At 31.9% G+C, this 15,499-nt stretch overlaps 2 protein-coding genes across 5 annotated transcripts; both read left to right on the forward strand.

Moving 5' to 3' along the window:
- Position 1: 1 nt before the first annotated feature.
- LOC148596507 (tiggy-winkle hedgehog protein-like) lies at positions 2–1,653 on the forward strand. The gene is made up of 2 exons (XM_088563679.1): positions 2–579; positions 985–1,653. The coding sequence occupies exon 2, from the start codon at positions 1,050–1,052 to the stop codon at positions 1,608–1,610; it is 561 nt and encodes a 186-aa protein (XP_088419805.1). The 5' UTR covers positions 2–579; positions 985–1,049; the 3' UTR covers positions 1,611–1,653.
- An 8,733-nt stretch (positions 1,654–10,386) lies between these two features.
- LOC148596508 (uncharacterized) lies at positions 10,387–14,100 on the forward strand. Of its 4 annotated transcripts, XM_088564072.1 has the most exons (6): positions 10,402–10,595; positions 10,923–11,068; positions 11,304–11,427; positions 11,632–11,770; positions 12,859–12,961; positions 13,454–14,100. In XM_088564072.1, exons 3-6 carry the CDS (start codon positions 11,407–11,409, stop codon positions 13,524–13,526), a joined length of 336 nt encoding a protein of 111 aa, XP_088420198.1. In that variant the 5' UTR covers positions 10,402–10,595; positions 10,923–11,068; positions 11,304–11,406; the 3' UTR covers positions 13,527–14,100. The 4 variants fall into 4 exon arrangements, with proteins under 4 accessions (XP_088420197.1, XP_088420198.1, XP_088420196.1 ...); XM_088564071.1 differs by lacking the exon at positions 11,304–11,427 and having other exon boundaries at positions 10,387–10,595; XM_088564070.1 differs by lacking the exon at positions 12,859–12,961 and having other exon boundaries at positions 10,402–10,583.
- The last annotated feature ends 1,399 nt before the right edge of the window (positions 14,101–15,499 follow it).

Genomic DNA, 15,499 nt, shown 5'->3' on the forward strand with positions numbered 1-15,499 from the left:
CAGTCAAATGGGACCACATTGGAATTAATTGATTTAGACTTGTCGACTTGAAAGTGCTTTTTTTTCGCTTCATATTTTTTTTATAGTTTTTATCAACCTAACCTTTAAAAGTAAAGTAGCATTTTTTTTAAAAAGGGGAATTAGTTATTGTATACCAATTATGATTATGATTTGCAACAGCAGCCTCCAGATGAATAGCGGTCGGACAGTCTTCAACCACTCACACACTTTTTAAGATTTCCTTGGTCGGATTGCATTTTCAATTATCATGGTGAATTGTTTTTGTTCTGGTATAAGGATATGGTTGTACAAATAGTGTATATTTGGGCACTGGGGTGTTGTGATGATAATTTTGTTTCTGATAAATACATGATGCATTATTAGTTCACGGTAGAAGATCCAAAGCATCTAGACTGTAGCAAGATAGACATTTTATATTGAAAAAGTATTTTTCCCTATTTTAACACTGAATCATTTGTTATAGAATTAGTTTAAGGCGAACCAGAATAATGATAAAGGTTACTCGGTTCGTGCTGCAAGATTGATAGTAATTCCTGTTAAATGGTTACCTTGGTTGTGGTAAATAATTTATAATTTATAATAGTCGTGTAGAATAATCACACATTAACACATATCATGATATGTAGGAAGTTGGCAGGGGAGAAACGTGGTATGAAAGAAAAACCCCACATTTCAAAAGTTTTATTTTCATTTTTTACACCGTACTAATCAAGGAAAAAGACAAAACTTTAAATATTACTTTGGTTAATTTAGTTATAATTTCGTTGAAATGCACTGTAAATGACCATTTCAAGGATAGATAACTCATTTTTCTGTCGTTCTATTGAAAAATGTCCGAGCAAATTAATTAATGCACGGATTATATTGTCAGATAGGTGTTTTTTTTAACATGTTTCTGATTTTTTTTAAGGTTCGCATGATTCTAAAAAAAAAACAAGCTTACACTTAATTATTCACATATAGTTACAGCTGGTGGTTGCTTTCCTCCGAATTCGATTGTAATTGGGAAACAAAATAAAACGATTAAAATGGAATCACTGAAAATTGGTGAGGAAATCCTGACAGTTGACGACAAAGGCAATTACGCTTTCACTAAAGTTATTCTGATGATGCATAATGACAGACAAGGAAAGCTTAGGTATCGTAAATTAATGACGGATATTGGGATATCGTTAGAAATTAGCCCAGAACATTTGATATATACGGTGGATTACCATGGCAATGTCATTGTTAAGGCAGCTGGCAGAATTCAGATTGGAGATTCCATCTTTAGCTTCAATAAATACCTTGGTAGACGTCAAGTCGTTCGTGTACTCCAGATCACTGAAGAAAGTAAAGCTGGCATGTACGCACCGCTTACCGAATCTGAAAACCTAATCGTAGACAATCATTTTGTATCCTCCTATGCTACTTACGAAAACCAAGACTTAGTTCACTTACTATTCTGGCCATGGCGCGTGGTTCATAAAGTGAGTTCATGGACATTTGGACAGGAAACGTATGCTCCAATGGAAAACAGAGCTCATTGGTCACTTAAGGGTTTCTTTATGTTTGCAAACTTGAGATGTTACCTTTTCAACGAAGAATAGTGTGAATACATGAATTTCTAAATAAATTATATATCGGAGTTAACAAAAAATGAATTAAGAAATATATATTTGCAATTTTCATATTGTTTCTTTTTTCGCTCTACCCTTTCAGAGATTTGTTTCTTTTATCATTTTGTAATAGAATGTGCAAGCAATTTCTTAGAAATCAATATGGCTGACAATATATGTTTACAAAATGCAAAAAGCCGGGTGTTGATATGTATATAACCGTAGCGATACATTTCAACGTGGTAGGTCAAGCGCTACTTAGCACTTAAAATAAGGCTGACAAGAACTCTTGAAAGATTTTCAACAAAATTAGAGACTTATTGTCACATTACTTTACTTTAATCTGCTGAAACAGTAGATGTGGTTGTTATGCTTTTGACCGTGAACAGTATGTATATTGATCCCGAGTAAACTAACATGAAAAGAGAAATAATGTACAAAAATCGAAATTGTAAAATTCTATACAGGCAGTCCTAAAACCTTGTATCTTTATGACTTACAAAATTCTACAAGAGGTAGAAAGTTTTCCTCTTTTCAACTGTGAGAAGAAGGTCATTGAAAGCGGCAAATTTGAGTGTGTTATTAGTGTCCTTTATTTCAATTTCGTATTGAGTAGTTGAGTTGTCATAGTTTGGTTAATGTTTGACAGGAGTGTTGGGAAATATCAGAAATCAGAGGTACTACATTGGTGGTCATCAGGGTGCTTACTTCATATTGAAACAAACATCCACTTAACAGCACTAGTCATTTTCCAAGGTCGATGATATGAAAGTAAGCAGCTTAGAAAGTGTATAGAAGTGCATTTGGGTGACCCAGCAATAAAACGCCTTTTTATGACACTTATCAACTTTAACTATCAAGCTAGATCCTTTACGGAAGATCAATCAAGGAAAATAAGAACAAAGAGATTTTTGAATATATTGGATTTGCCATGTGATTTCCAAATTATTTTATCAAACTACTTAATATGTACATGTAATGAAACATAATAATGGTAGTATATGTGTATTGGGTGCTTTATTTCCTGACACAACACAAGGATTTATATGGAGGTTTGATTAGGATTATGCAACATCTTGATTTCTGCTGTTGTTCGTTTGAAAAAGATCAATAAGATTTATTATTACTCAATTACTCGTAACATCCAAGATTGACATATAAAAAAAAACAAAAACAATTAAGTTGAAAGTTACAAAATATTTGACAAACGTCATTTATTGAGGTCGTAAGGGTTATGGTCATGATTTGTAAAATACATCAGTGATGTTTCTCTTAAAAAAAAACAAAATTTCAATTAGAAGGTAACTAAAGAATTGAAAGACTAGCAAAATGCTAATACAAACAAATGAATATATATATATATATATATATATATATATATATAAATATATATATATATATATATATATTTATATATATATATATATATATATATTTATATATATATATATATATATCATCGAATTAAGTGTAGTTATTAGGACACTTTATATATAACCGGAACTACTCCATGAACTGTATATGTAATATCCGGTCAGTACGGTAGAAGTAGCTAACATCTAATATCACTTCGTATGTAACGTTGCAAATCAACCCTATATGGTAAAATATGCTTAGTAAACACGGAAAATGAATCCAGATATAAATAAATTAGATTGACAACGAACTTATGGTATGAAGTAATTAGGGCATATATACATTATTTTTTATTGTCTTGCTTGACCAATAATTATCTAAAGTTTCTGCCGGGAGAGAAGCTTAGAGAGATAATATATCTAGATTCATACATAATTTCTAAGCTTACTAAAATCAATTATCCGAAAATGATATTTTTGATATTACAGACTTTCGTTTGTTAGGGTTTGGGCGAACTAGGAGTTTAGAGCAATCGAAAATGCCTACGATCGTGTTTATTGTTTTGTCAATTGTTTTTTTTTAGGAGATAGTATCTTTACTTTTGTTACTTTGTATGTATGATTTTAATTACTTTATGCTCTTTGTTGCGTATGTCTGTTTTCCATGTCTGGTCTCTGTCCCTGGATTACATTCTTTTGATTACCGCTATAACCTATGTTCCCTTGATTACTCTTTCTAAATATATAATTGAATAAATATAGGGTAACACTGTTTTAATAGAAAGAGTATCTGTAAACCATTACCTTTTGTTGCCATATTGTTAGACGTCTAAAAATGACAGAATAAGGATAAGAATAACGTTTGGTTCTATATTAGATATTTAATAATATCGACAGTTGATAGTGCTTCAATGAATGCGATAAATGAATATTTTACAATTATTTGTTAAATTGTCATCAAAATATTTTGAAAAAGCTAATTTATGTAGGTTTAAAGACTTAATCAGATGCAAAGGATTTTGCTTCTCTCGCTGTGAATTGTTCTGATATGTTCAGGTATTTACAATTTCAATTTAGAATCAACTTGTATAAATGTTAGTTTTACTCTACTTTAAACTATGTCAAATTAGCAAATAAGGGTAACAACAATATGAGTGAAAACTATTGCGCTTCATAATCAGGCCAAGTCCAATTTTCAAAGTAATAATGACGGAGCATCAGCGACGTCCTATATACATAACTGCTCTGCATAGCGTGTATTATTGGAAGTGTCGCATAATCAGCTGGTTGAGAAATCATTACCAGCGATAAACACAACATTGTAGTGCAATTTCAACAAAGTCATATGTTATTTGAGTACAAGCACCGTCCCTCTCAGACAAATCCTAAGTTGTATTAGTTTGATACGGCGGGTGTGTAGAAAGCAATGTCGTATGTGATAATAATTTCGACTGTAGCAATAATTCAGATGCGAAAAACTGTAAGTTGACACGCGATTCGATTATTAAATTTAATTTCAATGTATCCATACATGTTATTTATGGATTGAATTGAGTTTCATGCTGATAAACCAAGAAAATCTAATTTCATTATCCTCAAGAAAAGTCTTAGAATAACACAGTTTAGCACAAAGCCTTTTTGAAAACTCTATCAATCTGAAATCTACAAACCTGAGTTAAATAGATTTTCTCAAGCCTAAAAAACGTCTGAGTTTTAATTTAACACATTTTCAGAGTTTTTTTGTGATTTTTTTAATTGGCAGGCCCAGAGTAGAAAATATTATATATAACGCCAATTTTGTTTATTTCATGTTCTTGTTGCCTTTTGTCGTTACCTAATCGTGGATGATACTGTTTTTCCGATCGGATATAGGTTCTTTTGCTTTTCTCTGCATATACTGTCCTATAATTCACACTCCAATATACTAGATAAAATGTGGTCTTGTTTACTGTTTAGTACACTGTGATCTCTGCTAAAAATTCAATCGTGAAAATTAATATATTACTCATAAGAATATTTAACTCAATGAACTACTATGGATATGACCTCATTGATATTATGTATATATGCAATTTTAGATATTGTTATTAAGACGCATTTAAATGGCGGGGACCAAAGATTATAGCAGAAATCAAAAGAATGTAATCCAGGGACAAAGACCTGATGTGATAGAAAACTATCACTCACAACAAAGAACATAAAATAACCAAAAACAATACACACAAAGTAACAAAAGTAAATGAACAACACGGACTCTAAAAACTGGGAGCATGGACCAGGTGCACTGGTAGCGTCCTCTATTTCTAGAAACACCTATCGAGTTGATCACAAAGAGTCAAGTCAGGAAACGTCATATACTTTTTTTGCAGATTCAGACAAAACAACTTGTCCAGAAGGTCTTAGTCGTTGTACCGACAAAATTTGTCGACATGTGTGCCACAATGACCAAAGTTTTTATCTCTTTTCGTCTTCCACGGAGAAGGCATTTACACTTATGTTAACGCCTATTGTTGTCAAACCATTGCAGAACAGCTCATTAATGCAACCTTCATTGGATAGACAAATTCAACTCACAATCAAGAAATTTTTATCTTCTGTTACACAGAAAAATGATGTTACCACAGTTCCGTTCTTTAAATGCGATTTTACTCTTAACACTTCAACTGTTGATTCAAGTTTGTCATGTGCAACTAAATATGTGGAAAGTTTTTCCGAGTTTCTATAGGAACATAGTTCCTCCCACATTTTGAATGATAAAATAAACATCTTTGCAAGTGAAACTCGAGTAACGAAAACAATTGAGGAAGGAGACAAAATTGTGTACACTACTGTACACACATCATTTCAAAGCCATGAAACTAGTGTTTATACTTTAATGCAAATGACAGAGGAAATAATCATTTCAACCTATCTAGATTTCCATTTAGTATCACCTTTTCCCATCAAAACTACCATAGAAACCACACGAGTTACTTCCATAGTGAACTCAGGGCAGATTATTAGTTCGAAAACTGCTATAGATCTTACATTAGCCACAACTGAATTAGTTTCTTTCACGATGAATCATGACAAAATCCAAAATGCATTACTGGATTTTTATTGTACCGACTTAAGTAAAAGTAGTTTAGATTAAGAGCTGTGTACCTAAAAATAGTAAATAAAGTGATCTCATCAGTATTGAAGTCCATTGAGCTACCACTGAATCAATTACACATTATACAAATATATATTATATGAATTTGCATTACACTGTACATTAAGCATATAAGCAAATCTGCCTATCGCTGCTAAGATATCAAATCACATACATTAACAGATATAGAGGTCCAAGGTTATACCAAGACGTTGGAATACGGCCGATTTTATGGGCACACGTAGTAAAGTAGTTTAAATAAATTGAATTAAATAGATCTTTGTATTAGGTAAATATATATAACACATAGTGTTGATTAAAAACAAAATCTTATGACTTGTTTTAATCTATCATACCTACGTAACGTTGATTTTATACATATTGCATTCGTTCCATATGTAAAATTATGAAGTTGCGTTAGGAAATTAAGCTTAACCAAACATGTTTACCTGCGTTACAAGCATTAACTATTAGTCTTACTTGGCATACTTGGTATCATAGGTATTTAGTTAGATATTAGTACTTTTTAGGGTTATATCATGTAGTCATAAAAGTTTCCGTACCAAAATAAAGTATCAAATAGAACAAATAAGTGCATATATCCATGATTTTGCGTTTCCTTTATTTTTATCTAGAGAATCAGTTTTACTTTGTGAGATCCTTTTGATATAAAAGCGTAGCCAATGTGATAATCTTCTATTTTAACATGTTAAGTGTTAAGTTTTTTACTGTTTGATATTATATAAAATTCCGTACTTTCGTAAAAGTATGTATTCAGGCGAGCAAAGCCAAAAAAATAAAATAACTTTATATTGTTTTAGTTGCGGAACGTAATTTGATGATCTCTTAGTCCCTAAAGTTGCGCCTTGTTTCTCAAATGTAAACTTTGGATCAGATCAGCTTTAAAGTAAGCTTCATAAGAGTGAAGGGATAGGTGAGCTAGTAGAGGTGAATAATTTGTTTCCATTGGAATGCCGACCATTTGCTGGAAAACGCATCCACCACACTAACTCTGGAGAAATATAATGTCGATCAAAATACATGCATTTTGAAAACATATGATTTAGAATCGTTGTTAACGAAGTATGAAGAATCTCTACATAGTGCTACATATCTGTATCTAGGTGCAGCATGTTTTGTTGTGCAGTGAAAACGATGTATAATTCTTTTGAGTCAAGACTTTAGCTGAGTATGGGAAATAGAAGTATAAAGAGTTGACAAATCACAGGTTTTTACAATGCTATTGTATTCTGATAATAATCTTGAATTCAGGGTTTCCAAGAGATCTTTCGAGTTGTTTAGGATACACATTGAATTATATACCATTACGGGAGTAACAAGTGTTGTGGTAGGACTGAAGACCCTCTTTGACAGCTGTGAGTATAGAAGTTAATGGTTTTGACAGTTGTCGGGTGGTACATTTTGCAGATCCAGCAATGTAGCTTTGTTTGAATGGATTCTTGTGGACCTTATGAATCTAGTGCATAGACAGTATATCACGATCATCGATTTTGATAGAGAAACACCAAAAGAAGACAGTACAGATTCATGGTTCTCCACTATCTCTACTTTTGTGGTAGCAGTATAGGTCTTATTACAGTTATTATTTTCTATGTCTACCTCTGATAATAAACATTGGATGTAAAACGTTTTGCAGACAAAATCAATGTTGTTTTGGGCTTTGTTTGCTGGTACGACAGCATATTTGTCATGCAGTTGCATACTATGTTTATGCTACATCTGGGTATTTGAAACCGATGTAACATTGATACGCATTGACCTACTTAAAACTTTCCTACGTTTTCAAATAAAGGACCAAATAAAAATTCCAAAAATACTAAACAGGATGCATTAAAATGTACTAGATAGGACGCATAAAAATATAAAAAAGGACTAGATAGAATATAGTAAAAAGTTATGAAAAGTACAAGATAGGATGCATTACAACAAATGCTAGATATATTTTGTTACAATAAGACCTAGACAGGATGCATTACAAAACATTCCAAACAGTTCTAGATAGGGGGCATTAAATATTACAAAAAAGTACTAGATAGGATGAAAAAGAATACCAATTTGTATCAACCCAGCCGTTAATGATGACCTAAGCTTTCAACTAGCTTAAATAACACTTTTTGTTGATAAGCAACAGTGTTTGGAGCATTTGTTTAAAAATAGCAAGGGTAATTTACAACTGATCTGTAATAAAACTCTGAATTGATGGACACTCATTATCATCATATCTTTATTTATTTCAGACCATTTAAAATCATCAAATATATTCAATTCTAATGTATTCTAGTAGACATCTGGCATTCTGCGGGGTCGCTTTTAAACAGATGTGCATAATGTGTAAGCGGACCTAAACACAGACATACTGAAAAACCAACACATGTAATGAACACTAAACATGCATCTTTCCACTTGGATATATTACAGTGGTAGACCTTGATTTTGTATTTAGAATGCAATCTTTACCAGGGTTCATGTATCCTCTTCTACGGGAACTTTGACCGACAACGATTTACTATGATAAACTATTTAGTCCCCGGTCAGTATGTTTTGCTTCGTACCGACCGAAATTATTTGTGACAAGTCAGCTGAATCATGATAAGATCATATGATCGAACAACTAGAATCTCAATAGAATCCAACAATGAAAGGATTATTCATTCCTAAATGACAGAATTACTTTCACAGCCTACTGAATAACAGAGAAACTAAGAGATGCTTTTTTGGAGGAAAATATAAATTCCACTTTTTATTTAAGATTATGGAAAGTGAAAATCCTTTAAAGAAAGTGCTTCTTTATTCTAGTTCTTCTGAATCACATATCGTAGTATTTTAAATCAGATAGACCGGGGGTAGAATAATCAAGTCATTAATTGGGAGAGTTTTTTTTTTCATTAAGTAGACATTTTTAGAAGTATGATCTGATTGGTTGTGAAATTGCATTGATAATATATGCAATATAATGTAAACAAATTACTATTTATACTGTGAACCGTATTTTGTCATGGACATCGGAAATAAACTTCCACTGCAAAATCACTCTTTTCCTTCCGTATTCAGAACGTATGGATAATGTATTTGGTGCACTGCAGAATATGTTCATAATGTACATTTTTATTTGATTAATACCTACATTATATTGTAAACAAAACTAGGTCCTGCAAAAATATTAGACCTCATTTCTAAGACAGAAAATGTTTTGTCGATATCAATCAATGCTCATCTGCTCCTAATACAAGTAGTCTTACAACTTCACAGAATGCAAGGCCATCGTACCAAAGTGTTTAAAAAAATAAATAAAAAAAAATAAAATAAAAAAAAATGCTCGGACGTTAACCCACAACAAACAAACAAAAAACATTAAAAAAAAGGTTTAAGTTTATATTAGTATATAAGATTAGTATATAAGGGAACTAATATTCTAGTGGAAATAAAACATATATAATCCAGGACAAAGGCTAGACAGGTATAATAGACACACAGGCAATGAAACAAATGTATTTATGTCTTAGTCATGAATTCAAGTTTTCCAATGATTTATTCGTTATCCTTAGGTAAGAAAATCATGTAAAAATGTTTTTTCTAAATATATATATTTTTGCATACGAAACAATTGAACTGCAGCTCGTATGAATCATATACATGTAAGACAGAATTCACAAACAACTTTACAAATACCCAAAAGTATCATTTACCTGTACACAGATAGAGTAAAACATATTTTTTTGTTTTAATGTTACTTTGTATGTATATTACTTGATATCTTGATTCATTGGATACTTGTGCCATTGACTTCTTACTGTATTTGTTGTTTGCTCGGCTTTGTTAATGTTATATTCACTCATCAACAAGTGCATATATAATAAAAATATTTTACCTGCTAAGTATGCTTAAAACCTCTGTTGTTGAGTGACAGGGACATCAAGGGAACCAGAATTAGAACTTACTTTAGTAAGAACATAATCAATGGACAACGAACAAATAAAACAATAGACTGACAACAAAATACATACAAAATAACTAAAAAAATACATAAAACAAAACGATAAACAACCGGACCATGGGATCATGGACCATATGCATCGGTAGGGTAAGCGTCCTTTGCTTTTGTAGAAACACCGACCGAGTTGCTACATTAAATGGAACGACTGTTCATGAAGCCTAGATGTAAGAACTATAGCACGGTAAAAAATTATTGCGCTTTAGTAGTTTCGGCAATCTATTTCTTTTAACCGGGCTGAAATCATAGGGCAACGTCATTTAAGTTCGTCTATACAACTATTTATCTCATATCGACAATTTAAATGCAATGAACACATGATCAACCTAGACTTGCAATCGCTTAAACTAACTGTAATTGGAATTTAAAAATAGATTGTGAAAATATTCAGTCAAAGAAAATAAAGAAGAAATAAATTCTTTTACGGAATGCAACTATACATGGAAAGTCTATAGTACTGAGTGGTAATTACAATTGTATGTATGTCAGTTAGATATTTTATTGTTTAAAACTAAACAGCATAAATATAAATAATAATCATATTTTACAAGGATGGTGTTTAAGTCTCAATTATTGATTTGCTTATTTTTAAAATGTTGTCTTCTTATTATATAAATGTACGCGTCTATACATGAGTATGCCTTTATGGTTCATAGTCCTTCACTTTGATAAAGTGTATTTTAAGAATAAAACTAAAGGTAACATGTTTATATTGATTGAGTAACTAATGAAAACTGTATTCAGACAAAGGTACCACTTTAATTTCGACACGTATAAAAAGAGAAATAATTTACTTATTTCAGGGAGATGTATGAACATCCGTCCTATATGTCTTTAATAATACCAACAGTTGAGTTTATCAACGACATATAAAACCAACGATTCAACAATGACATACAATTCTATTTTACGTATATATTGTTTATCACTTGTATTACTGACAGAACAAGTAAGTTTGTTTAAATGTCTATAAATGAAACGAGTCACTTTCTTATTGGTTATACCCCGTTACTGTAAATGTCAAATGTACACAATACATAATGTCAAAAGTCTTTACTCTTTCTTACTGTTTTAAAAAATAATTATAAAATACTTTTGAATGTTACAGTATGGAAACATTTCTAAATAGAATGATATAATTCAGAAGAAATTAGCATAATTGTTACATTTGTTTTATATGATAGGTCTCTGCATCTTGTGGTTCCGATATGTATGAATGTAACATAACATTAAACTGTATCCATAATAACTATTTATGCGACAAAAATCCAGACTGCATGTATTTGGATGATGAAGAACCTGCCAATTGTAAGTTCATTATCTTAAAGCATGTTGTCAATAACATCAAAACAATGTATTACTAAAACAGTTTTTGCCAAAGACAATATATGTCGATTGTACTTGACTGGCATGTTCACTATTGGCAATTGTACGTCAATATAATAAATAGAGAATGAATAAAATATATCATAAGTATAATAAATGGTAAAGTATACATCAAATAACTTACAGGTCCTGTGGATCCTTCGTCATGCCAAAACACTTGTACTGAAGGCCAAATGTACAGATTGTACTTGTGTAACGTCGATAGTAGACTGCCCCAATCCAATCAGTTCGACCAATGCAACAACTACACCTGCAGTTCACAATGGTACGGCCCCGTGCAGGTCCGGATGGTAAAAGAATAGGCCTGCAGCAGCGCTAAGCTTGTCGTAAAAGGCGACTGAATAGTGCTCAGAAACCTAGCCGGGGGCTAGGCGCTCTGCCCACAGAGCAACTGGGATGTGTGCCCCAGGTGGTGGAATGGGGTACCCCTGGCATGTTACATGCTGGGGTTGTCAGGCTATAATACGGAAAACCTGACCGCAAACCATAGTGGTGCACCGTGTTGGGAAAGATGCCACGTTCCTCGCACGTTAAAGAACCCTGCTGTGGTATTCGATAGGAGTAGGAACCTTTGCGCTCCGCCACAGGAGGCTAAATTGCCCGACCTTACCCACTTCCCCTTGTTCCAGTGGCAATCCAAATTTGTCGACCCTATTATCCTTGTGACCCATCCTTTTTTTTTCATTTCATGTTCATTTTATCATCCATTTCATGTTCATTGTCTGAATATAGCTGAAATATTGCTGCTCGGACGTTAAACCCTAACAAACAAACAAACAAACACAATGGTACGGCAAGATATTACTGTTGCATCATTATATGAGGAATGTATTAGCCAAAGGCATACTTTATTTAATAAGAGGCTCATTTAAGATGATAAACAAACAAAGTTGAATACGTTATACAAATCAACTGCATCACAGCTGTAACTAACTTAACCAATTAATTATTAAATTTCAGTGATAATCGAATAACCAATTATAACTGTTTTCGATCGGATCCGGGTTTTAAAAGTATGAATTACCCATACTTCATTTTGCTTTCTTTGAAACGGATCGAATTGATGTAAATTGAAATGTTTGTCTTAAAATAGAAATCTCAAGGTTCGATTTAATTCTGAAATATTTAAAAATACAGAAAACAGTTTAAGGTTGTTAAAAAACTTATATTTGAGGAACCATAGAAACGGAATAAATTGTTGCTCAACATTTATTGTCGTTCGTGAGCAATAAAAACTATCATTTAATAGGTGAGCGTGTCTTACATTAGTACACAATGAGTTTCATACAGTAGATTATACACTTACATTAGTATTATGATAATTACTTGTTACTCATACGTTTCCCTTTGTAGATAAAAGGACTGCAATTATAGTATTGATAGCCATAACTATAGTTATAGTTTTTTTTCTGATATGTATTCGGATAATTTATATCAAATTACGCAAGCCTAACAGGTTAGTGCATTCACATATGTTCAATAGAGAAGTTGTTTCCATGTTATAACAAACATCTTTTTACGAGACAAAATAAGTTTTTAGCATTTACTATTTTTATATTTTTGAATAGACTAATGAATAATGTTCTTTTCATATTGAACTATACTTAGACCTTTAATATCTATTTTGGAGGCTCTAGTTTGGCGGCGTTTGCCTCATGTGTTAATTTCGATCTTTTCAGTCGTTCAGTATTTTATACTATTACAGCTACTGGTATCCTTAGTTTTACAATTATGACAAGATTTGGTGATAAATCAAGGCTCTACATGGCATGTGATACTAACTGAATCGTGATCATACTAACATACAATTAAAATCTTCAAATGTGATATAATACTTTGCCATGTAAAAGTCAAACGATCATATCTATAAAGTTTTGTCGACCTTTTCTGTAGTTTATACATACAAAGTGCATCTGAAAATTATATAATGAACTAATATTTTGCTCAGGGTTAACCAGAATGCAGTTCCATCAACAGAAGACACTAGACCTGATATAGTTCTACCGATGACAGAACCATAAGATAGAAGAAGGGTCCCTTACCTTCATTTGATCATACATATAACACACAGAGCTGATTTCCGTTTGCCATACATTGTCACTGCACGTACAGTAAAGATTTGATTTCATTGTAACCATTTGATCAATAGTCATATTAGTCACAATGAATTTAAGCGAATTCTACATCAATAATATTTGTACTATACAGGCAATATTTTATGAATAATATAATGATGCTGAGCAACCTGACCGAGAGAAATAATGATGAAAACAAGAGGCCGTACGAAAAGTATCTTAACACCTATCAACCTATACATCATTACCTCTTATTGTAATTTTGAAGGCTTTAATAGGTGAAGGTTTCTTACCACCCCCATTGCGCAGTAAATGATCACTTAAAATGTGATTTTTAAAGTCGAAACGTTTAAAAGTAGTTAAAGATGTCTCCATTTTGTCATTCATAAATTATTTGGAGTCTTTATATCTTTTTCCTCTCAGCTAATTATATCCATAACACTTTGCACTCTATAAGGTATCCATTTTGTGAATAAAACAAGCTAATTTTGATTAGTAAAGTTCTTTTTAACATCTAAAACTTGGTGTTTTAGTTTGTATTAAAACTGTTTTTTTTGTATTTACATGCTATTTTATTTGTGTTTTTTATTTAAAACGGTTACGAGACAATTAATTTGGCTCCTGCATATGGAGTGTTCATATCACAACTCATACGTTATACCAGAGCTTGCCGAAACTACGCAGACTTTTTGTATCGCGCTAGAAGTCTAACACTTAGGCTTCTAGAACAGGGTTATGTTGTTACAAGATTGAAGTCATAACTACAGAAGTTTTATGGTCGTTATCATCAACTCGTGGATTGTAATGGTGTATCCATCAGCACCATGAAAACTGATTTATTAAACGGACCATACTTTTCCTTCCCTCGTTTATCTACCCCGGACTTGACTTTTTATGAGCAGCTCAGCGGGAGTTTTTAGAAAAGCAGAGGACGCTTATCCTACCGGTGCACCTGGTCCATGCCCCCAGTTTTTAGTGGAGTCCGAGTTGATCATTTACTTTTGTTACTTTGTATGTATGATTTTAGTTACTGTATGTTCGTTGTTGTGTATGTCTATTTTCCATTTCTGGTCTTTGTCCCTGGATTACATTCTTTTGATTACCGCTATAAGCTCGGTTCCCTTGATTACTCTTTCATGTAAAGCTTGATTTTAAGTAATTTCAGGTGAAAATATGTTTTGCTCTTTCATGGGGCATGAGAAGCGAAAGGATCTCATTCGTATTAAAAAAAAATAAAAAAAAATACTATCGTTCTTTTTTTTTATTTAAATATGTTTTGTTTTGTTTTTAATTCTGTGAAGATCTTTTAATATATTATTGAAACTATATGTTTAGATTTTAATTTTAATTTCCACATTTACTAGTTATATACCAATTTCAATAATGACATCATAATTATTCCTACTTACATTTTAATGCCAACTAAATTATTTGTAGTTTTATTTATTGTTTACTGATGTTCAATAGATATTCCACAACTATATTTTACCGAATACATATGGTGAACTATCTTTTGCAATGTGATGAAAAGACTGTTTTGAATACATCACGCTAAACACAATATGCTTACAATGATTTATCCAAAAAAAGATAGTTAACAATTCATTCTTACATTTTTTAACTGTAAATGAATTGTCATATAATTTTACATACTAACACATTTAATATTTTGGAGAATTCACTGAAATGTACTAAAGACGGAATTAAAATTTAGAGTTGAGTTAGAATAATAAAACATTTAAGAAATTGATATTCGTACTATAAATTACTGCATCAACAAAGGTATACCGTGATCATATATTTGGTAAACGAATTTATAAATTATTAAAAAAAAAGCATGGGAGTAGGCGTGTTGCATTCAATTATAAATGGGTCCACGTATATTTGAGTATTTTATACCAAGCCTCAGCAACGTATTA

Source organism: Perna viridis, chromosome 15 (assembly GCF_037379345.1).
Source record: "Perna viridis isolate PV_CMFRI_1.1 ecotype Kerala chromosome 15, ASM3737934v1, whole genome shotgun sequence".
NCBI classification, from domain to species: Eukaryota; Metazoa; Mollusca; class Bivalvia; order Mytilida; family Mytilidae; genus Perna; species Perna viridis.

Bases quoted from the DNA above. Each gene is read 5' to 3' on its own strand.
- LOC148596507 (XM_088563679.1), top strand. From the start codon at position 1,050: ATGGAATCACTGAAAATTGGTGAGGAAATCCTGACAGTTGACGACAAA.
- LOC148596508 (XM_088564070.1), top strand. From the start codon at position 11,009: ATGACATACAATTCTATTTTACGTATATATTGTTTATCACTTGTATTA. The intron at 11,428-11,631 runs GTAAGTTCATTA...AATAACTTACAG, and splicing joins TGATGAAGAACCTGCCAATT to GTCCTGTGGATCCTTCGTCA. The intron at 11,771-13,453 runs GTACGGCCCCGT...TATTTTGCTCAG, and splicing joins TACACCTGCAGTTCACAATG to GGTTAACCAGAATGCAGTTC.